Raw genomic sequence first — 22,419 nt, 5'->3', positions numbered from 1 at the left:
GGAAGGGCCGCGGAGGCGGGGCCGCTGCAGTACCGGCTCTGGCCGCGCGGGGCCGCTGCCGGCCGCGGGCCTCCCAGGCGGATCGCTCTCCCAGCAGGCGGGGTGACCCAGATGCCGCCGCCCTGACTGCCCCGGGCGGGCCCGGAGCGGAACGGATGCCACAGGGGACCTCCCGACGCCGTGAGCCCGGAGTCCGCTTTGGCCCCCCGATCCGCCCCATTCCAAGGGAGGGACCGAGATCGGACGTGCGGCGAACCGGGGACCCAGAGGGCCGGGCGTAGGGACCGCGGCGCGCAGGGGAAGCGACAGGAAAGTTGTGCTCGGCTGACTCCGGTGCGGTGGGCACTCGGGGCGACTCACCTGCGTGAGTCGACAGTCATGTGTGGTTGATGCCGGGTACGGCTCATCTGTGCACAGTGATTCACGTGGATGATTCACAAGTAGGCAATGCGGCTGCCCTGGGCCCAGTCCCGGCTGAGAGAGGAGGAGAGGGTCTCGGGGCAAGTTGGGGAGTGGGCGGGCCGGCGGGACAGTGTCCCAACCACACAGGTGTCACCTGCTCCTCGTCTCCCTGTTGGCGTCTGGTCCCTCCCTTCCCAGTGGGACTCTGGCTCTTGATATCCATCTGGGTGAGCCCGGTCCTGCCAGCCAGAGAGACCGGCTGTGCCAGAGGTCAGCAAACAAGTATAAGGGGAGGAGAGAGAGCCCGCGGTGAGCAAGGACGGAGACCGGGAGCTCCGGGGAGGAGAGCGAGCCCGAGAGCACCCCACGGAGAGAACCCTGGGCCTTTCCTTCCGGGTGCACCTGCCCCTGCCCCCAGACTCCGCGGCCCTGCAGCGCAACAGCTCAGCTCAGCCCCGCCCGCCGCTCCCCTCCTCCGAGGCGCTGCTTGCCGGAGTCATCGTTGCCGGGGACATCCCTCCCTCCCTCCCTCCCACCATGGCCGTGTACAGCGTGTGTGTGACCACCGGTCCCTACCTGATGGCGGGGACCCTGGACAACATCTCTGTCACCCTGCTGGGCACTTGCGGGGAGAGCCCCAAGCAGCGGCTGGATCGCTTGGGCAGGGACTTCGCCACTGGATCGGTGAGTACAGAGGGGAGGGGAGGGAGGGGCGACCTCTGAGGGTCGCGGCCAGCAGGGGACCCTGAAGGAGGGGAGGGGTCATTCCCCCAGGTCATTCGTCCAGCCTTGGGGGGGACTCGGGACTCCGACTCTGACCTCCTCACCATCCTGTCTTTTCCTGGGGTGTGATAAACCCTACTCAGGCCGGGCTGTGAAGAAGGGGCCCTGGGCTGGGGGGAGGGTCAGGAGAATTTCACCTGCTCCCTGGCTCCTCCCATAATTGAAGGTGGGCTTTGGGCAAGTGGCTTGCCCTCTCTGAGTCCGGGTTTCCTCTTCTCCGGAGGGGATCTGCCTGCCTCCACCAGGACCCCAGGATTTTTGCTGGTGGCCTACACGAGGGTGTGGGAGCCAAGGAGGCTGGTGAAATCCAGAACCCTCTCTGCTCGCACCCGGTGTCTCTGTGGCTGCCACTGCTTGGACGAAGGGGGTGCCTTTTCCCAACTCGTACAAAGGCACTGCGTGGCTTAATTATATGCCAGGACAGGTGGGGGCGTAGATGCCCCTTGGAAGGTGGAAGGATGCCCCCCCCCAAGGTTCCTGGCCTCTCACCTGCTTGCTTTTTCGTCCCCCCCACCCCCCCGCAGGTGCAGAAATACAAAGTGCGCTGCCCAGCCGAGCTGGGGGAGCTCTTGCTGCTGCGTCTGTACAAGGAACGCTATGCCTTCTTCCCCAAGGATTCTTGGTACTGCAGCTTTATTTGCGTCAAGGCCCCCGATGGCACCTGCACCCAGTTCCCCTGCTATCAGTGGATTGAGGGCTATTGCACCGTAGAGCTGCGACCAGGAACAGGTGGGCCAGAGGCAGGGGCTGGCCGCCGTCTGTTGGGATTAGGGGTGGGCATGGGGCGCCTGGGTAGCTCAGACCCCACGGTTTGTGGGTTCAAGCCCCACGTCGGGCTCTGCGTCGGATTCTGTGTCTGCCTCTCTCTCTGTCCCTCCCCTGATCCTGCTCTGTCTCTCTCTCCAAAATAAATAAACATTAAAAAAAAAAATGGAATTACGGGTGGGGTTCCACAAAGCCCAGGCCGTAGGGAACAGGGGTGGGGTTAGGGTACCTAGAACTCAGAACTCCCCAGTAAATGCTTTCTGAAAAAAGTGAGCCTTTAGAACCCTGAATTTCTGGGCAATATTCACACACAGTCTCCACACTCCTACTTCTCCTAGACACACACACACACACACACACACACACACACACACACACACACAGAGTCTGTGCTTCCCCAGAGTGAATCCCTCTGGCGCCCACCGTGGGGTCAGACCACAGTCATTCAGCTGAGTCAACAGGTGTGGAAGGCCTGAATAATGATCTGGAAAGGCCCTGGCAACTACTATTGGCTTTTCTGGCATGGACAAAGTCCCTGTGGGTGCTGTTAGGATTCTTTCTTGCCTTTGTGGGGGGGGGGGAGGGCTTCCAAGGATGCCCAGCTCGAGCTCCTTCAGGTTCTGGACCCCCAGATCTCCTGAGCTGTCTGAGATCACTGAGAGGCAAGACCAGGGCTGGTCCGGGTGTTAACGTGACTGTTAGAGATGAGAGGTGATGTTCCAGGTCAAGATAAAGTGAGCGGTCTTTACTTACCCCCCTCCGCCCCCTAGTGGGTTCTTCATAGACGTCTAAATGCCCATCTGTCATCATAATACATCCATCTGCCCATCGCTTCCCCAAATATACCCGTTTATCAGTCATTTGTCAAGTGCATGTTACATGCACGGCGTGGGGGCACACGCCAGATGCTGGGAACACAAAACACGACTACAAGGTAATTTCTGGCCCCAAAGACTCTTGGGAAAGCGATAAACATACAGACGGTTAGGTTGATTGTTACAATTTCGGGGTGAGGTTGTCCTGAGTCCCTTCTGCTGATGAACACACAAGAACGCGGGGTATCCATGTTGCTGAGAGGGATTGGGTTCAAGGGTTAGGGGGTTCAGGCAAGCTTCGCTGGAGGAGGTGTTGTTTGAAAAGAGGCTCACAGGACGAATGATTTTCATCCCCCACAGCCACAACTATTTGTCAGGACTCCCTGCCCCTCCTTCTGGATCACAGGAGACGGGAACTCCAGAGTCGACAGGAATGCTACCGGTGAGCCTGCCTAATTCGACTTCTTTCCCCCATCTTTACCGTCCCCTCTCAGCCTTAATCAGACTACTACTCACTCTGACCTCAGATCCAATCAGGACCTTCATCTGAACCTCACATCAGTCTGAGGTTGACTCACACCAGTACCAACAATTCTCAGCGAATCCACACTCAACCCACAGATACCCTGGATGTCACCCAGATGTCAGACACGACCCTGGTATTGACCGGTCTCAACCCAGCTTCAGCCTCCTGCCCCGCTTCTCCCCCACCCCAAAGCGGCCACGATCTCCATCTGAACGCAAACCCAGCTCCAAAGCAGTCTGGACATTCATGTTGTCCCCAAATGCCTCTCTGACCCGCAGCCCAGTGACTTCAGGGAGCAAATTCCAATTCTTTGTCACCTACCCAGAAAGTGGGTGGTTTCTGGGAGTTGTAATTTAAAGTCACGTCTTTAAAATCTAAAGAAGGTTATGTTTATTCTCAGTCGGACCTCTGACCTCTTTCTTTCCCTTGGAAGCTGGAAGGTCTATGCCCCTGGCTTCCCTGGCATCATAGACGTCAGCAACTTCGAGGAGATGGAAACAGACAAGAAATTTGCCCTGACCAAGACGGCACCTTGCACAGACCAAGGGGACAGGTGACAGGGGAGCCCAGGCTTGGGAGGAAGGTGGAGGGCATGACCTGAAAGTTGGGACGATGGGGCCCGGGCAGCCAGGAGAGAAGACAACTAGGGTTTAATCCAGGAGTCAGGACAGAAGGGGCAGAGGTGACCCCAAGGGTCTGGCGGGGAGGTGGCTTCAGGCCAGAGTGGAGGGGGCTGGGCAGGGGTCCAGAGCAAGGCAAGGACAGAGGGAGGGAATTAAGGGGAGTGGGCTGCAGGTCCGTCTGACTGGTGTCTGTCTTTCTGCCCCCCCCCCCCCCACAGCAGCGGGAATCAGTACCTGCCTGGCTTCCCCATGAAAATCGACTTCCCGTCCCTGCTGCACATGGACCCCAATATTCGCTACTCGGCCACCAAGACGGTCTCCCTGCTCTTCAACGCAATCCCTGCGTGAGGCCACTGCCCTCCCTGCACTCCTGCTCAGTCTGCCTTCTGCCTCCGCTCTTCCCGTGTCCTCCTGTCCATGTCCCCCTCTGCACATCTCTGTCCCCATGTCTCCTCCCTATCCTCATCTCCCCCTCTCTGTCCTCATTCTACCCTCTGTCCCCATGTCCCTCTCTCTGTCCCTGTGTCCCTATCTGTGTCCCTATGTCCCCTCTCTGTCCCTGTGTCCCCCTTTCTATCCTCATCTCCTCCCTCTGTCCCCATGCTCCCCTCCCTGTCCCTGTGTCCCTGTCTCTTTCCCATCTCCCCCCTCTCTGCCCCATGTCCCCCTCTCTGCCCCATGTCCCCCTCTCTGTCCTCGTGTCCCCCTCTTTGTCACCATGTCCCCCCATCCCTGTCTCTGTCCTCATGTCCCCTCTCTGTCCCCATGTTCCCTCTCTGTCCCCATGTCCCCTTTCTGTGCCCATGCCCCCTCTCTGTCCCCATGTCCCCCTCTCTGTCCCCATCTCCCCCCTTTCTGTCCCCATGTCCCACTCTCTGTCCCGTCTCCTCTTCTCTGTCCCCATGTCCCCTCTCTGTTCCCATGTCTCCCTCTCTGTCCCCATCTCCCCCTTTCTGTCCCCATGTCCCCTCTCTGTCCCTATATCCCCCTCTCTGTCCTCATGTCCCCTCTCTGTTCCCATGTCCCCCTCTCTGTCCCCATCTCCTCCTCTCTGTCCCCATGTCCCCTCTCTGTTCCCAAGTCCCCCTCTCTGTCCCCATGTTCCCCCCCATTCTCTTTCTCCCCATCACTTCCTGTTTTTCCTTTGTCATCACCCCTTTCTCCATTCCTCAAATCTAGGAAATTAACCGAGCACCTCCTCAGTGCAGAGCTCAGTCCCAGGCCCTGTTGGTGGGACCATGTTGAGTGGGGCAGGGAGGCCAGGCCCTGAAGTTTCAAGGAAGTGAAGTCAGACCATGTCACGTTCAGACCCCGGAACCAACACTTTCTAGCTGTGTAACGTTGATCTTCACTTAGCCTCTTAACGCTTTCCTCATCTGTCAGATGACAGGAATACGCATACCTGCCTCACAGGTTGGGGGGAGAGTAAGCAGGAGAACACCCGGTACGAAACAGTCTCGGTGGATGTGACCGAGTAGTAGTATTAGGATGTGCTCTACGGCCACGAGGGGCTCAGTGTCCCCCGGGGGACATGTGGCACAGTTCATTAGGGATCGGAGGGGCCACTGGCAGCTCAAGTCAGCTTGAGGCTCTGAGTGCGATGTGGTGGAGGGGGTAGAGTGGACACTCCGGGCCAGAGGCGGCAGGGCTGAGTAGGGGCTGGCAGGTGCCTCCCGAGAAGGCGAGTGGGACTGAAGCCGGCTTTGGGCCACGGAGAGTAGAGCTGAGCAGGGAGTTGGGGGGGGGGGGTTCTGGGCAAAGCCAGGCTGCCCTGGAGGGAGGACGGACAGGTTCGGCTGGACATCTGTGCGGTAGAAGGTCCAGAGGAGTCCAGGGCAAGAGGCTGGATCCTCACCCTCGGGGCTCCTATGCTGACCGATTCTCTGGGAGCAGGACTAGTGGGAGGGGAGCAGAGGTGAGGTGAGAGTGAGCTCGGGAAAGTCTGGAGACAGCTGCAGGTGGCTCAGGCCTCAGGGCAAGGATGTGGCAGGGTTGCTGGACGAGAGTCACCTGAGCTGGTCCCCGGATGGACGTGTGGGTCTAGACGAGGCGAGGGAAGGCCCCGGAGATCTAGGACAGGCTGCGTGGGACTCAGAGACGGCCGTGGGCGGAGGGAGCTGGTGTTTGACAGCCGTGGGGGATTCATGGAGACGAGGGGCTGTGTCCGGGCTCCAGTGCGGGGCCGTGGCAGGACGCTCTGGAAGAGGGGTGCGCCAGGCCCTCGGAAAAGGAAGACCTTTTCTTTCTCCTTCATTGCCTCCTCACTCTCTGCTTTAACACCGAGCTCTCGCCTGCTTCCTCCCCTCTTCCGGGCCTTCCTGGGCAGGTGCTCAGCAAATGCTGTGGCCTGAGGGGCGGGCAGCTCAGCAGATACTCAGGGAGTTGTCCCTGGGGACGTCACAGATGCGCCTTTGCCCGCATCCTTCACGGCATCTGAGCAGACTCACACAGCCGCCTTCCCCACCGCGCACGGCAAACCCACCTGTAGGGTGTCGCATTCCCTCCCGTTGGCCTTGACTCCGTCAGGGAGTGATTAAAATGAACCGATATGTCCACTGACGGAACCACCCAGGCGCCCCAAGCATTTTTTCCCTGATTATAAAATAACACATGCTTGCTGTAAAAAAATTCAAGCAGTGCGGGCGCCCACAAAGTGAAAAGCGCACGGCCCCCCAGGCTGCCAACCCCTCGTTTACCAGTCTGGTGTAGAAAGCATACCTCCGGTTAAGTTTCGCGAGAAGGCCGTGGTGGGGAGGGACCGGCTGGTGGCAGGCTTCCCAGCCAGCCCCAGCAGCTGGGGCTTTGTCCTGTAGGCAGTCAGGGGTCAGTGAAGGTCTGTGACAAGATGGAAACTTGGAGAAAAGCCAAAACGCCAATGAAGACAACTCGTCTGCAACACGTAGCCCCGTGCACCCCTATGCGTATCCATGTAGAGTCACCCCTACGAAGCCCCAACTGGCCACTAGACTTCTCTCGCGCTCACACTGTTAGGCACCTCTGCTCCGGGAATTGACCTTGTCTGGTCCCTCCAGGACTCTAGGCTGGGGGCACAGTGTCCCTGGCAGCCCCAGGCCCCACCTCGCTTCTCCTCCCCCCGCCTCAGGTCCTTGGGCATGAAGCTTCGAGGACTGCTGGACCGCAAGGGCTCCTGGAAGAAGCTGGATGACATCCGGAATATCTTCTGGTGTCACAAGACCGTCACTTCAGGTGTGCAGAGCCGGGCAGATGTCTGTCCCCCGCCCCTACCCCGTGCTCAGAACCCTCAGCCCCATTCTGGGAAGGGGCCCTCCTCCAGCCGTCCCAGGGAGACTGTGGGGTCCCAATGCGTGGGGCTCCTGGTTTCGTGAGTGGCAACCATCCCAGAGGCCCCTTAGGAGCTCATGCCGTCTCCCCTTTCCCTGGGAGGGGACAGGAATAGGGGAGTGAGGACAGAGAGACACTCCACCTGCCTGGGAGAGGGTCAAGGGTCATTTAGGGAGTCCTAATCCTGACCAGGGGCACTGGCCTCTCTTCCCCTACTGCGACCATCGCGAGTTCTGTCACTGGGGCCAGGCTGGGATTCGGATCCCTGCACCGCCACTCGGCTGGGCCAAGTCACTCCGTCTCTTTGACTCTCAGGGTCCTGCGTGAAATTGATTAATTTCACCTGCCTCGCGGGGCTGCTGGGAGGGGAGCCTAAACCAAGGGAGCCAAGGACTGGGCACGGGGAGGATCTAGGGATGTGGCTTCCAGACCCAGTGGTCCCCTCTCTTGCCCCCTAGAGTATGTCACCAAGCACTGGTGCGAGGACCCGTTCTTTGGGTACCAGTATTTGAATGGTGTCAATCCCGTCATGCTCCACTGCCTCTCCAGCCTGCCCAGCAAGCTGCCTGTCACCAATGACATGGTGGCCCCCTCGCTGGGTCCGGACACCTGCCTGCAGACAGAACTAGAGGTGGGTGATTTGTCATCATGGATACAGGATGGGCGTGGACCGTAAGGGCCGGAAGGCCGGGGCCACCTCCAGTCTGCAGGCCTCATCCGCTGGGCAGCCCCGGCTTTGAATTGGTGCGAACGGAGGTGGGGGCCAGAAGGCGCTCAGCCATGCCTGGAAGCCTGAGATGGGGCCCGGTGAAGAGCGAGCAGGACAGCCTGGAGGAGAAGGCCCTGCCCGTGTTCTGGGGCTTCCAAGGTCCCCAGAACTGAGGCCCAAAGAAAGCTGTGTTAAGACAGGGGGAAGGCAGCGCAAGGAGACACAGGAGTAGCAATCACGGGGCAGTAGGAGCTCTGAGGGTCTGGGAGAAAACGATGGGCCAGTCTCTCTGCAGCAGCCGAGCCCTCGGGCATCCTCCAGGAGGCTGGAAACGTCGCAGTCAATTCTGTGTGTGTTTATCTTGCTGTTGTTGGATACACTGACAGGGTCACTGAGTGGAGAGAGCAGGAAGGACCAGGCAGGGGCGTGGGGAGAGGATGCCAGCTTACACAGGTGGGAGGTTGTGCAACGCGGGACTCAGCCGGACCTCATTCCGGACATGCTGGGAAGGGTTGGGTATCTAACTCTGGCCATGAGCGCAAGCGCCAAGTATTACTGAGGCCCGAATCGGGGTGGGAGTGGGCGGAGAACAGAGAAGGCAGTGGAGCGCGGGTCGGGGGCCATTTGTGAGCCTCTGTGCGCCTTCCCCAGAGGGGGAATGTCTTCCTAGCGGACTACTGGATCCTGGAGGAGGCCCCCGTCCACTGCCTCAACGGCCGCCAGCAGTACGTGGCCGCCCCGCTCTGCCTGCTGTGGCTCAACCCGCAGGGGGCGCTGGTGCCCTTGGCCATCCAGGTGAGACCTGGGGCGGGCTTCAGGGGCGGGCTCAGGCGGCACGCCGGCAGCCTCGAGCCTCAACCCCCTTATTATTCTTGGACGCAGCTCAGCCAAAACCCCGGGCCCCAAAGCCCCATCTTTCTGCCCACTGACTCCTACTGGGACTGGCTGCTGGCCAAGACGTGGGTGCGCAACTCGGAGTTCCTGGTGCACGAGCACAACACGCACTTTTTGTGCACGCATTTGCTGTGCGAGGCCTTCTCCATGGCCACACTGCGCCAACTGCCGCTGTGCCATCCTGTCTACAAGGTCGGTGAGACCCCCCGGGCCGGGCTAGAGGGGGCGGGCCAGCTCGGCCGGCTCCCCTGACCTTCGGCTCCTGCGCCCTCATCCCGCTCGCAGCTCCTGCTTCCCCACACTCGCTACACGCTGCAGGTGAACACCATCGCTCGAGCCACGCTGCTCAACCCCGACGGCCTGGTGGACCACGTGAGCCCACCGGCCCCCTTCCGCCCCGTCCCTGAAGCCCCGCCCCGGGGGCGCTTTGCCCCGCCCCCAAGCCTCTACGGCCTGCAATCCCATTCCACGGTCCCTGCCAGACCCTTCCCACAAGCCCCGCCCGCCTCCCCCCATTGGTTCCCTACTTGCCCCGCCCATAAGCCTCTACGGCCTCCAATCCCATTCCACGGTCCCTGCCAGATCCTTCCCACAAGCCACGCCCCGGCCCCTATTTGCCCCGCCCGCAAACCCTGTCCCCGCCCCCTCTGTCCCACCCACGGGCTCCGCACCTGCAGGCCCCTGGCTTCTTAGTTTCTGGAGGTGGGGGTGGCCGGCTCCCCTTTGACCACATCCTCCGCTGACCCTGCGCCGAGCTGGCCCTCTCGTCCCCGCCTCCCCGGCGTTAGTTACCAAATACCTAAGGATTACCTCCCACGCACGTAGGAGGCCCGCCACCTCCGCAGCCCGCGTCAGGCCCCTCGATGGGGGTTTGATCCGCGATCTAGGACTCCTTGGTTAACTGAATAATCCCCCCCTGCTGAGTCACTAGCCTCCTCTTGCCCCCAGGCACTGGGGTGGGGTCTGGGCCGTCCCCAAGCCCAGCTGTCTTGTGTTGTCAGGTGACGTCCGGCGGGAGGCAAGGCCTCCTCTACCTCATAAGCACAGGTCTGGCCCACTTCACCTACACCGATTTCTGCCTTCCGGACAGCCTGCGGGCCCGCGGCGTCCTGACCATCCCCAACTACCATTACCGAGACGACGGCCTGAAGATCTGGGCGGCCATTCAGAGGTGCGGGGTGCAGGCCTGGGACCTTGCAGCCAGTCTGGCCTCACCAGGGCCTCCTGGCTCAGGGACAGGGGGGGACGCCTGTACTCATGCGGGCTGGGGCGCTTGGGGCTGGAGGTGGTGGCTGTGTTTCAGGCCCCAGCACGGAGCACCCCAAGGGTGAGAGTTGGGGTTGGGGTCCTCAGTGAAACGACAGGTAGCTGTGGCCTGGGGAGAGCCTGGGCTGTGTATGAATGCGGGGGAGAAAGGAAAGGGCAGGGTGTCCAGAGGAATCAGGGCAGGCGAAGTGTAGGCTGGGACCCCAGGCTCTCTCGTCAGTGCACTGTCCCCCCAGACGCCTGTGTGGAAAGGAGGCCCCGAGTACCCATGACTCGGGAGTGCCCAGACTTGGGCCCTTGGGTTCCATCTGGATCTGGGGGTCCCCGCTGGACCCTGGTAGGCTCCCAGTGGATGCTGGCTGTCTGGCTCTCCCCAGCCTCAGGGCACTGGGCCTTGGATTTCTGGCCAGCCTTGAGCCCAAGGTCATGCCCGTGGCATTTGCATGTCTTTTCTGCAGCTTCGTCTCAGAAATCGTGGGCTACTATTATCCTAGCGACGCATCTGTGCAGCGGGACACGGAGCTACAGGCCTGGGTCGGCGAGATTTTTGCTCAGGCCTTCTTGGGCCGGGAAAGCTCAGGTATCTCCTCTCCATCCCCCAACCACAAGCTCCCAAGGACTCGGTGCCCTCCCTGGCCTCACCTGTTACTTAGTTCTTACTTATGGACCAGCCTTTGAAGTACACCCTATGCTTTTTTTCCTGAGGCTTTTCCCCTCCTCTTTAAACAACAAATTTTATTTTTTTAATGTTTATTTATTTTTGAGAGAGAGAGAGCGTGAGCCGGAGAGGGGCAGAGAGAGAGGGAGACAGAATCTGAAGCAGGCTCCTGGCTCTGAGCTGTCAGCACAGAGCCCGACACGGGGCTCGAACCCACGGACCATGAGATCATGACCTGAGTTGAAGTCGGGCGCTCAACCCCCTGAGCCCCCCCCCGGACGCCCCACTTTAAATCACGGGACATCTGCCGTGGCTGGATCGAAAACGCGGGACTAGCTGTTCTGCAGAATGTGTCGCCTTCCGAGTTAATCCAGTGGCTTCCTCGCGAGGTCATTCAGCTTGCTACTCTACTCGCTGTGTGTTCTGTCGATGGGAAGTAACATCTAAAGGTTAAATGTTGGGGCCAGAATATTTCTCAAGTGATGCTATGTTCCCCACATTGCGTCACACGGGGAGGCAAGTAGGGCCAGGTTGTCTCCCTGTTAGTGATGCCGAGTGATTTCTGGGTTAAGGTGGTGACAAGGTCTCTTTGGGGTATTTCAAGGATGACCCATCCCCTGCTTTGCTTTGCAAGCCCACTGTTAATGCTGGGCTGGCCTGGTCCTGAATGCTCCTCCCCCAAAGACAGTTTTTGTTTTGTTTTTCCTATTTGGGGCTGTTTCCTATTTGAGACCTGGGATGGGGGGAATCTAATTACTGTTGGTTGACTCCCCTATCTTACTTTATTATTATTTTTTAATTTTTTTTTTTTTTAAATTTTTTTTTTCAACGTTTTTTATTTATTTTTTGGGACAGAGAGAGACAGAGCATGAACGGGGGAGGGGCAGAGAGAGAGGGAGACACAGAATCGGAAACAGGCTCCAGGCTCCGGGCCATCAGCCCAGAGCCTGACGCGGGGCTCGAACTCACGGACCGCGAGATCGTGACCTGGCTGAAGTCGGACGCTTAACCGACTGCGCCACCCAGGCGCCCCATATTATTTTTTAATTTTTTAATGTTTATTTTATTTTTGAGAGAGAGAGAGAGAGAGAGACAGACAGACAGATAGGGTGCGAGCAGGGGAGAGGCAGAGAGAGGGAGACATGGAACCAGAAGCAGGCTCCAGGCTCTGAGCTGTCAGCACAGAGCCCAACACAGGGCTCAAACTCACAAACCGTGAGATCCTAACCTGAGCTGAAATCAAGAGTCAGAGGCCTGACCGACTGAGCCACCCAGGCGCCCCTGTCCTATCTTACATTATTAAACCTGTCTCTGACTTAATACATCAGAGCATTCTTCAGCTTGACAAACACCTCTTCCGACAGTGCGAGCTAATCCCAGATTCCTGGTTTAAGGCAAGACGCACTGATCAATCAGCTTCGGTCAGTGTGACTTTTGCTTCCATATTTCAAGGGGAACAAGTAAACACTAGGAGCTACAGAACACTTCCCACAGCTCGTCTGACCTCCTTGCCGTTTAAGCTCAGCCCTCCAGGTTAGAATATCCACCACCAAGAGAACCTTCAGAAAATTCCCACACGCCCCCCATCAGGTGCCCGGTCCTTCCCCCAAGCCTCTCCGCCTGTTTGGCTGTACCAGCCTCTCTCTCTCCTGACTGTAAACCTTGAAGTCATCTTTGGCTCATGTCCTCTCTGTCTTCCTGTCTCCCTAAACCCAGTTGGGTGTCCCATTCTTACTGTCCCCATCAATTCCTACTCTCACCACCCAGTCCCTGCATTATAGCAGCTGTCTCTTTGCAGGCCTCACCTTTCTCAGCCCCTTGCTGCTTGCCCGCCAGGCCTGAGGGGCCACCGCCCTGGTAATCCTCTGAAATTGTGCCCAGAAACCGCCTGGCCTGGCACATTCCTTCCCACCCTGCCTTCTTACCTTCTCAGGCATTCACTACACTCAACCGATAATTACTGGGCTCTTCATATTAAGTATTGTTCTAGGTGCTGGGGTTTGGCGGTGAGCACGACAGACAGAAATCCTGGCCTTCACGGAGCTTAACATTCTAGTGGGGAGACTCGGATAATAAATAAATACGTTCGGTGGTTGGTTATGAGCCCCCGGAAACATGAAAACGCGTGTTGAGGAAGGGGGTGGTTTCAGATAGGTGGTCAGGGAAGATCTCTCTGAGGAGGTGATGTTTGACTAGGGAGGTGAGGGAGATAGTTCGGTGGATAACTGGCCTAAGACTATACAGGCAGAGGTATAGCAAGTGCAAAGGCCCTGAGGCAGATGCGTGACGGCAGGTTTGCAGAATATCAGGAAGGCCTGCGTGGCTGAGTAGAGAAGGTGAGGGAGAAAACAGGAGAGAAGGAAATAAAGCCCGAGAAGGAGCGAGGGCCAGATCAAGCAGGGCAGTGGTAAGGTGAGTGGGGTGGGAGGCCCATAGCGGGTTTTAGCAAGGGGCGACATGATCAGATTTACGGTTCTAAAAGACCAGATTGGCCTCTGGGAGTATTTGCTGATCCGAGGTAAAAAGAGGAAGGAGTGGACAGATTTCGGCCTGAGCAGCTGTGTAAAGATACCAGAATGATGGGGCGCCAGGGTGGCTCAGTCGGTTAAGCGTCCGACTTCAGCTCAGGTCACGATCTCGTGGTCCGTGAGTTCGAGCCCTGCGTCGGGCTCTGGGCTGATGGCTTGGAGCCTGCTTCCAATTCTGTGTCTCCCTCTCTCTCTGCCCCTCCCCCGTTCATGCTCTGTCTCTCTCTTTCAAAAATAAATAAACATTAAAAAAAGAATAAATAAAGATACCAGAATGAGACCCCTGGGGGAGGGCCAGGCTTGGGGAGTATGTGGGGTAGGGGCGTCAAGCGTCAGGTTTTGCGGATGTTGTTGGAGAGGCCTCGTAGACACCCAAGTCAGAGCGTGAGGTAGCGGCTGGCGATTTATGCCCACGGCTACGCCGAGTTCGGGGTCCAGGCGGAGCCGGAGGCGTGAATTTGGAGGTCACCGGCCAGTGGGAAGCGGTTAAAGCCATTGATTTGCGCGAGATCAGTGAGCAGTGACGTACAGGGAGAAGAGGTCTCATCATGCCCTCCTCTGTCATCTTTTTTTCTGTTCAAAGCTCATCCACTCTTCCAACTCAAGGGGGCCCCTTCTCTTGTCTCCCCTGAGTGCCTTAGCTTCAGTGCCTCTTTCTTCCTGCCTTCGCTTTCCCCAAAGAGCCAAGCCCGGGCCCCCCACACCCCCCACCTCTGCTTCTATCACTGCGAGCTTCTGAGTGAGTGACACTCTGGTCATCTGTTTCTGTCACTAAGCCCCACAGTGGATGATCCCTTACTGGGTGCTTGGACAAATCTTGGGAGAATTTGAACATTAAGTGCTAGGAAGGGCCGTGGATAGAAGTGCCTTGGCAGTCAAGGAGCAGAGCCACCTTGACTGTCAGCTTGAACTTGGCTCTTCCAGTGTGAGCTGTGCTGGCTGGGCATTTTCTGGTCTGATCCCAGCACCCAGCTCCTATCCTGACCCCCTTTAGAGACTGCAAGCCTTGGTGATGACCATCCCTAACCTCAGCCCAACCCTAATCTTAGAAGACAACAGTGGCCAAATGCTCAGCTCTCATGTCCTCACTCGCCCCTTGGGGTGAGCCCTGGCCCCGAGCTGCCCCTGGGAAGCCCATGCCCTCCCTCTACACCCTCTCCCCTTCCTCCTGCACCCAGGCTTCCCGCAAAGGCTGTGCACTCCGGGAGAGCTGGTGAAGTTCCTTACTGCCATCATCTTCAACTGCTCGGCCCAGCATGCCGCGGTCAACAGTGGGCAGGTGAGGCTGCAGGGGGCAGGCCTGGGTGGGGCGGGGATGGGGCTATGCAAGGTTGGGCTCAACAGTGGACGTGAGGCCAGAGTTGGGGTTGAGAGTGTGGGTGTGTCAGGGTTGGGGTGGGTTTACGATCGGGGCTGAGGCTGGTGGTGAGCGGGTGGAGTGGGTCCAAAGTTGTGGTGGTGACTCCAGTTGGTGTTGTGTAGGAAGTAGAACTTATGGGGACCTATCATGGTGGGGACGCAGCCGGGTGGAGTATCAGGTCACTCTGGGTGGCAGGCCAGCCCGAGGCCCTTTGCTGGGGTTACCTCCTCTCTGGGTCCTGCTCCTTCCTTGGTGACTCACTCCACCCAGTCCTGGAACATTGGATGGGGAGTGACAAGGGGTGAGCCTCCTACCCCACTTCTGGAACTTTCTACCCTATACTCCTCCCTGTCTTCCCTTTCCACCATCCTCTCATTTCCCAACTGTGGGAACTGGGATGATGAAGGAGCTGGTTCCCTGCTCTGGCCAGCTGACTCAACTGGGGCGGGGTCCCTACAGCATGACTTTGGGGCCTGGATGCCCAATACCCCATCATCCATGAGGCAGCCCCCACCCCAGACCAAGGGGACCGCCACCCTGGAGAGTTATCTAGACACCCTCCCAGAAGTGAACGTCACCTGTAACAACCTTCTCCTCTTCTGGTTGGTCAGCCAGGAGCCCAAGGACCAGGTGTGTATGGAGGATGGGGTGGAGTGGGGGTGGGGTAGAAGTGGGGGGCTTACAGGGCCTGGGCAGTGGCAATGGTTTCCAGGGGGGATTGGGGACTGAGTGCTGCCATTTATATCCACTGCTGAGCTGTCTTGGGTTCCTCAGTTTCTTTAGGAAGTGATAGTTGATCCCCAAAGACATACATTGAAGCAAATACCAGTTTAGTGGCTAGGGCATAACGTCCATTGAATTCACCAGTTTACCAATCCATCTACCCATCTGTTCATCCATCCATCCATCCATCCATCCATCCATCCATCTACCCACTCACTCATCCATCCATCCATCCATCCATCCATCCATCCATCCATCCACCCATTCACTCATCCATCCATCCATCCATCCATCCATCCACCCACTCACTCATCCATCCATCCATCCATCCATCCACCCACACACTCACTCAGACATCCATCCATCCATCCATCCATCCATCCATCCACCCACCCACTCAGCCAACCATCCATCCATCCATCCATCCATCCATCCATCCATCCATCCATCCATTCATCAACCATTCATCCATTAACCTCTCATCCATTCATCCAAACATTGAACACACATTATTTTGGATACCTCCCACATGTCAACATGACACTGGGGACCAGGCATAGGAAGCTGAGTGAGACTTCCCTGCCTTCAAGAATCCTGTGGCCTAGTTGAGGAGACACACAGGGAAGCGGACAAGGGCACAACAGTGTCGTCAGAATCATTTATGCACGAACATGTACTTCTTGAGTATTTGTTATGTGTCAGATGTTGGTGGGCAGATACAAACCCTATCCTCATGAGCTTAGTCTAGTGATAGAGGTGAGAATGGGGACTTGTGGAACCTGACCGAGTGTGGGCGAACCCCGGAAGGCTTCTTGGAGGAAGTGACATCTAAGCTAAAACCTGCAGGACAAGTAGGAGCTTGACAGGCAAAGGAAGGGTAGGGTTAGCTGGCAGGCAGGAGGAAAGGCACAACCAAGTGAAAAGAAGTGAAGGTCAGTCCGTTGGGGTGTTGGTACGATTGCAAACGGTTCGGTGCGGGCACAGCGTTCATTCAGAGCAGGATGGGGAAGCCACTGAAGAACATTAAGCCAGGGGTGACATGGCTAAATTTGTGTTTCAGCAAGAGCACCTTCCTGGCAGTGTGGATGGCTGGGAGGGGCAGCTTTGGAGGCAGGAACCTGGCTTGGCCGGGGGAACAGCCCTTTGATCACCAGTTACCATCATTTTCGTTCACATATTGGGGCACTGGCCCTGCCTCTGCCCCCCTGGTCTTGTTCACAAGCCCTCTGACTCTGGGGAATATCCTTATTTCTCGTGCTTGGTTCCATTTGGTGCAGATGTGCTATCAGAGCTTGAGGACACCAGGGACGAGTACCTGGGTCCTGCTCCTTCCTGGTTCCATTTCCCAAGGACTCGGAGACATTCGTTTTTGTTGTTAGAAAGGAAAAACTCTGGGGTTTTTGTTCTACTCACACAATACTCTGTTACCGTTCTCAGTACTCTCACTCAGTACTTCTGGCCACGAAATGTGTGTGTGGGGGGGTGTTCCCACATCACATGATCCTCCGACACCAGGTGGGTGTCAGGTAATTTAAACGTTTATTTTATTTATTTTTGAGAGAGAGAGAGAGGTGGGGGAGGGGCAGAGAGAAAGGGAGACACAGAATCTGAAACAGGTTCCAGGCTCCGAGCTGTCGGCACAGAGCCCACTGCGGGGTTCGAACCCATGAACCGTGAGATCATGACCTGAACCGAAGTCTGACGCTCAACTGACCGGGCCACCCAAGCGCCCCTCTGTGTTCTGCTTTTTTGGACGACTCCACTATAGTTTCAGAACTTAGATGTCAATCTGATAGATAAGACATAAAACGGACTCTTTGAAATTCTGGTAAACTTTCAAGGAGCAAGTAATTCCTAAATCGGTCAAGCTGCTTGAAGGTACAGAAAAGAAAGCGGAAGCTTCCCAAATCTTTTTGCTGGGAAGCTGGATGCCGGCGCCCGGCAGAGGTGGTGACTTTAAGAAGGGAAGTGGGGGGCTCCTGGGTGGCTCAGCCGACTTCACCTCAGGTCATGATCTCGCGGTCCGTGAGTTCGAGCCCCACGTCGGGCTCTGGGCTGACAGCTCAGAGCCTGGAGCCCGTTTCTGATTCTGTGTCTCCCTCTCTCTGACCCTCCCCCGTTCATGGTCTGTCTCTCTCTGTCTCAAAAATAAATAAATGTTAAAAAAAATTAAAAAAAAAAGAAGAAGGGAAGTGGGTCTCAAGGGGAAAGTTCCAGCCTCAGATCTCGCTTCCCACCTGTGTGACCCTGGGTATGTAATTGGGCCTCTCTAAGCCTCAATTTCTTCATCTGTAAGGTGGGAATGATAAGAGCGCCTGTCTTACAGGATTGTTGTGCCGTCCCGATACTCCATGTCAAGTGCTTGGAACACGTTAACTGTAATTAAGAAAATAAAATGATAAACTTGCTCTACTCAGCTGCAACCATCTTGAAAATATATCATTAGCCGGTGAAGGCCACTACTAAATAGTAAAACAAATCATACACCATGAGGAAGTCTAGTTCATTCTAGAAATGAAAGGCCGATTCAACCTTATGCAATCTGACGGTGTGATTTATTACATCGGTAAAGAAACACACCGTATAATCATCTGGATATATGAAAGAAGCCTTTGACAAGCGTGAATAGTCATTGCTGATAAGAACTCAGTGTAAGGTGAAACTCCCAAGCTGAGTTTTGAGAAAAAGTGTCTTTCGGAGGGGCGCCTGGGTGGCTCAGTCGGTGAAGCGTCCGACTCTTGGTGTCAGCTCAGGTCATGATCTCACGGTTCGTGAGTCTGAGCCCCGCATCAGGCTCTGCGCTGATGGCTCGGAGCCTGCTTGGGATCCTCTCTCTCTCCCTGTCTCTCTGCCCCACCCCTCTGCTTGCACTCGATCTCTCTCTCTCTCTCTCAAAATAAATATTAAAAAAAAGTATATTTCAGAAAACACTGCATTTATGGTGAGGCAGCAGAGATCTCCTTAGAAAGTCAGGCACGACAAAGTTAAATGCGCCGTGACCACTGTCCTGGGAGGCCCGGTTGGAGGTCCCCGTCAGGGCAGTCAAACCAGACCGAGGATTTGTAAACATCAGGATTATTGGCAATAGTTGTATTGTATGAAGGTTCTATTGGACGGGAGGCGCACGCTGGTTAGACGGCCGGGCCCCCTCCGGGAACTGTGGAGGTGAGCCGGCCAGCCGTGTGGTCTGGTCACAGAGACAGGGGCCATCCCCTGCTGCCACAGTTCTGGCGCTCACTGTAGTTCACCGCGATATTTCCCGATTGTGGTTGGCCACCCTGTAAAGCGTGACGGCGTGTGGCAATGGCGTGGGAATGACTGGCAAGGTGCCTCAGAACGGGGGTGTCTTCAGGAGCTGCATTTTGAATTGAATCGGGGAGGCGACAGGTGTATTCTTGGCCATGGATGCCGGAGCGTGCTTATGTGGATTTCATGACATGTTAACACGTTATGTTGATTTGTGTTAAGGATGTGGTTGTGCTCTTTTAGTTCACAGAACAGTGGACCAGGCGTTGGAAGGAGCCTTTATTATTTTGTTATTTTAAAAAAATTTTAATGCGTATTTATTTTTGAGAGACACAGAGACAGAGTGCGAGTGGGGGAAGGGCAGACAGAGAGGGAGACGCAGAATCCGAAGCAGGTTCCCCACTCTGAGCTGCCAGCACCGAGCCCGACGCAGGGCTCAAATCCACGGACTGTGAGATCATGACCTGAGCCGAAGTCGGAAGCTTCACCGACTGAGCCACCCAGGCGTCCCTGGAAGGGACCTTTAAAAAGACATTCTAGAACAATCCATCCCCCCCTTGCAGGTGCAGAAACAGTCTCCGAGTGACAGGCAGAGGGTTACCAGCAGAGGGAGCGCTAACCTTAGGCTCCCAGCATTCCCAGGTCCCACACTCCCTGGGTGTTGCAGGGGTTGTGGGGGTGGTGGGGGTGGGGGTGGGGGAGGCTGCTCCAAGCAGGTTGTCTGGAGGGGTGGTCTGCGGGTTTGCTTCGCAGTAGCCAGGGCTGGGTCATGCCCTTAGAAGCCACCTTAAGTATATATTGGCAAATCGTCCATTCTTCGTCCCATCCTGAACATCATCCTGACCGCCACCCGATTTTCTCCCAGCGGCCCCTGGGCACCTATCCGGATCAGCACTTCACCGAGGAGGCCCCTCGGCGGAGCATCACGGCCTTCCAGAACCGCCTGGCGCAGATTTCACAGGAGATCCGGGAGCGGAACCAAGGCCTGGTGCTGCCCTATGCCTACCTGGACCCTCCTGTCATCGAGAACAGCGTCTCCATTTAACCCGTCCTCCTTTCCTCCCTTCAAGAAAGGCTCAAGCATGAGGACGTGAGGAGGGCGTCCAGGGCCAGAAGCCGCTGGCTAACGTCAAACGCACAATAGGCCCTTCACGAGGGGGAGCCCCGTCACCCTTTGCTCTACTTGGGACAGCCTCTTACTTCCCTCTCCTGTGAAAACTTACCTCCTCCCACCAGGAACCCCACAGGGACACTGAGCTCTCTTTCCAGTCCTGCCCCCTCCCCAAACTCCCCCTCTTACCTTGGCTCTTTGTTTCCACTCTCCTCCGGACCTCGGGCCCACCAATCTAACTTCCCTCTCTGGAAAAGCCTGGAAACTGGGCAAGAAAGGATACGTGTCCTGGGTCTGCTGTGTGGTCCCCTTTGATGGAGCATCTTTAAGGGGAGGGTTAGAATTAGACCCAACTTGGGGCGCCTGGGTGGTTCAATCAGTTAAGCTTCAGACTCTTGATTTTGGCTCCAGTCATGATATGGTTCGTGAGTTCAAGCCCCACATTGGGCTCTGTGCTGACAGCACGGAGACTGCTTGGGATTCTCTCTCTCCCTCTCTCTCTCTCCTTCTCAAAATAAATAAACATTAAAAAAAAACAAAACAAAACAGAATTAGACCTAACCTCTAGGTCTTCTCTGGGCTAGCTCCCTGGCCTGGATATGTGTGTGTGTGTGTGTGGGGGGTCCCTCCCCAGCTCTTGTCCTCACCCCACAATCCTATTCTACCCTCCTTCCTTTTTTTTCTGTCCTTGAGCCCAGTGAATTCAATAAAACCCAACAGATTTGGTTCCCATTTCATTGTTGTTTTTGGCACATGCATGTGCGTGCGTGCGGGCGTGCGGCTGGGGTAGCAGGGGGTTGGAGGAGGAAGGGGCTGCGGTGAGTCCCTGGGTCATCTGTTCTGGAGACAGGGAGCCTCCCGGCTCAAGTCAGCCCCTAGCCAGGCCCCACGTTCCTGCTGTCACCTCCCAGAGAGTGTCACCCATCCGGAGGTGAAGGAATTTCCATTCAAAGGGCTGATAGGAAAAAAGTCGGTATTTTGCAAAGCCTAGGAAGCCAGCTGCTGGGTGTGCCCCTGGGAGCGGTCACCCGTCTGGACACAGGGAAGACTGGGTCTCCAGCCCTCTGCGGGTGGGTGGGGTCACGATGAGCTCCGCAGGGAGGCGGCTCACCTCTGGCCCGGAGCATTTAGTCCTTGCCCTGCCCCTCCAAGGCTGGCGCCTCTCTGCCTCTGCTGTGCTAGAGCCGATCCCGCCAGCTCCGGTCTCTGCGGGAGCAGGACGGAGCCTCCCGCGGGCCAGGGCTGGACGCCGAGCAGAGCAAGAGAGAACTTTGCACTGGGTCCCGCCGCGGAGATTTCGGGATTGGCTGTCACTGCAGCATAATCAAACCCATCCCGACATAGGTGGTCATCTGGGAAGGCTGATGTTCTCCCGTCCAGCCCTGAAGCTCCTAAAATTAGATCTGTGTTGGGGCGCAGTTAAGCGTCCGACTCTTGGTTTCGGTTCGGGGCATGATCTCCCCGTTCGTGGGTTCGAGCCCCGCGTCGGGCCCTGTGCTGACAGCTCGGAGCCTGGAGCCTGCTTGGGATTCTCTGTCTCTCCCTGTCTCTCTGTCCCTCCCCTGCTCACTCTCTCTCTCTCTCTCTCTCAAAGTAAATAAATAAACTTAAAAAACTTAGGGATCTCCCTCAGGTCAGTCATCCATATCTTCTCTCTCCACGGCCCCCGACGCCTTCCCTGTATCCCGTGTCCCTTGACTTCAGATCCAGCCCCCTTACCCCCTCTGCCTCTAGAGGCAAATTCTGTGTCTGACCAAACCCTGGTCACAGCCTCTCTGTGGCCAGAGTCCCAGTGCCTTCGGACAGGGTAACTGTTCCTCCAACCCTATAGTGCCGGTGGTAGGGGAATCAATCCCACGGCTTTACTGTCACGGTAACTGGGGACCCATCGGGAGAGTCGCCTGGGCGAGGGCTTTGCTAGGCCGCTGAGTCTCCCAGGCCCCACGCCCGTGTGCGTTCCCCCGCCGAGTGGGGATCCTCTTGCCGCCTTGGCCTTGGCTGCCAGAAAGAGCTTGCTGTACAGACGCAGCTCCATGAGAAGCTCAGGACCGAATGCGTCTCCTGAACTGCCATCCCGGGGCCCCCGGGGGAGGAAAGCACACCAGCCTCTTCTCCCAGCCTCATTCCTCCGCTGCGTGGAAATTCTAGAGCAGCCGCTGTCCCACAGACCCAGAGAAAAACACTGCCCGTCCTTTTCCTTGTCAGGCCCGAGGAATCTTCTCCCTGTTCAACCAAACTCCTTCTCCCTTCGTGAATGGGGTGGGTGAGAGGGGACGAGGGTTGGGGGCAGGAAGGGGGTCGGGTTTTCCCTTCCTGTGCCCGTGATCCTCAGAGAAGAGGGTCCCCGTGTGCCATCGTGCATGAGGAGGTGTGTTCGCGGATATCTCGCTGGCGGGTTCCAACCAAAGAATTTAGCCCAAATCCCCAGACTTTGTTCACCTTCGAACGAGGTCAGAGGACTAAGAACTACCCCGAGGCAGCCCTTTGTGGCCGGGACTGTGGCAGAGGCTGGACGGTCAGGCCCCTTAAACCTGGGCTTTGACTTCGGACCACAGGAAGTCTGCCATGGTGTGAGAACACACGCAGGCTCTTGCTTTCGGCTCCGGTCATGATCTCACGGTTTGTGAGTTCGAGCCCCACCGCGGGCTGTGCGCTGACAGAGCGGTGGGGCTCTCTCTCCACCCCCCCACCTCTCTCTCTCTGCCCC

The 22,419-nt window shown here is 57.0% G+C and overlaps 1 protein-coding gene and 1 long non-coding RNA gene across 3 annotated transcripts; one reads left to right on the top strand and one right to left on the bottom strand.

The window, feature by feature from the left end:
• Positions 1–537: 537 nt before the first annotated feature.
• Positions 538–20,438, top strand: ALOXE3 (arachidonate epidermal lipoxygenase 3). Its single transcript, XM_060647364.3, has 15 exons — positions 538–1,086; positions 1,710–1,914; positions 3,126–3,207; positions 3,725–3,844; positions 4,133–4,258; positions 7,018–7,121; positions 7,676–7,848; positions 8,578–8,721; positions 8,809–9,012; positions 9,106–9,192; positions 9,822–9,991; positions 10,545–10,666; positions 14,451–14,551; positions 15,092–15,262; positions 19,467–20,438. The coding sequence occupies exons 1-15, from the start codon at positions 940–942 to the stop codon at positions 19,644–19,646; spliced, it is 2,136 nt and encodes a 711-aa protein (XP_060503347.3). The 5' UTR covers positions 538–939; the 3' UTR covers positions 19,647–20,438.
• Positions 4,638–9,752, bottom strand: LOC132688355 (uncharacterized). Of its 2 annotated transcripts, none has more exons than XR_009614506.3 (4): positions 9,631–9,752; positions 6,633–6,766; positions 5,925–6,506; positions 4,638–5,809 (listed from the first exon to the last, which is right to left on the bottom strand). It is a non-coding gene; the product is annotated as an uncharacterized LOC132688355 (long non-coding RNA). The 2 variants fall into 2 exon arrangements; XR_009614507.3 differs by having other exon boundaries at positions 5,925–6,261.
• Positions 20,439–22,419: the final 1,981 nt, after the last annotated feature.

This window comes from Panthera onca, chromosome E1 (assembly GCF_046562875.1).
Source record: "Panthera onca isolate mPanOnc1 chromosome E1, mPanOnc1 haplotype 2, whole genome shotgun sequence".
Taxonomy (NCBI): Eukaryota; Metazoa; Chordata; class Mammalia; order Carnivora; family Felidae; genus Panthera; species Panthera onca.
The sequence above is the reverse complement of the archived record's forward strand: the minus strand, read 5'-3'. Positions and strand labels throughout refer to the sequence as shown.

Coding starts and splice junctions, on each gene's coding strand:
- ALOXE3 (XM_060647364.3), top strand. CDS start 940: ATGGCCGTGTACAGCGTGTGTGTGACCACCGGTCCCTACCTGATGGCG. Junction 3,845..4,132: donor TGCACAGACCAAGGGGACAG/GTGACAGGGGAG, acceptor CCCCCCCCACAG/CAGCGGGAATCAGTACCTGC. Junction 9,193..9,821: donor CCGACGGCCTGGTGGACCAC/GTGAGCCCACCG, acceptor TTGTGTTGTCAG/GTGACGTCCGGCGGGAGGCA.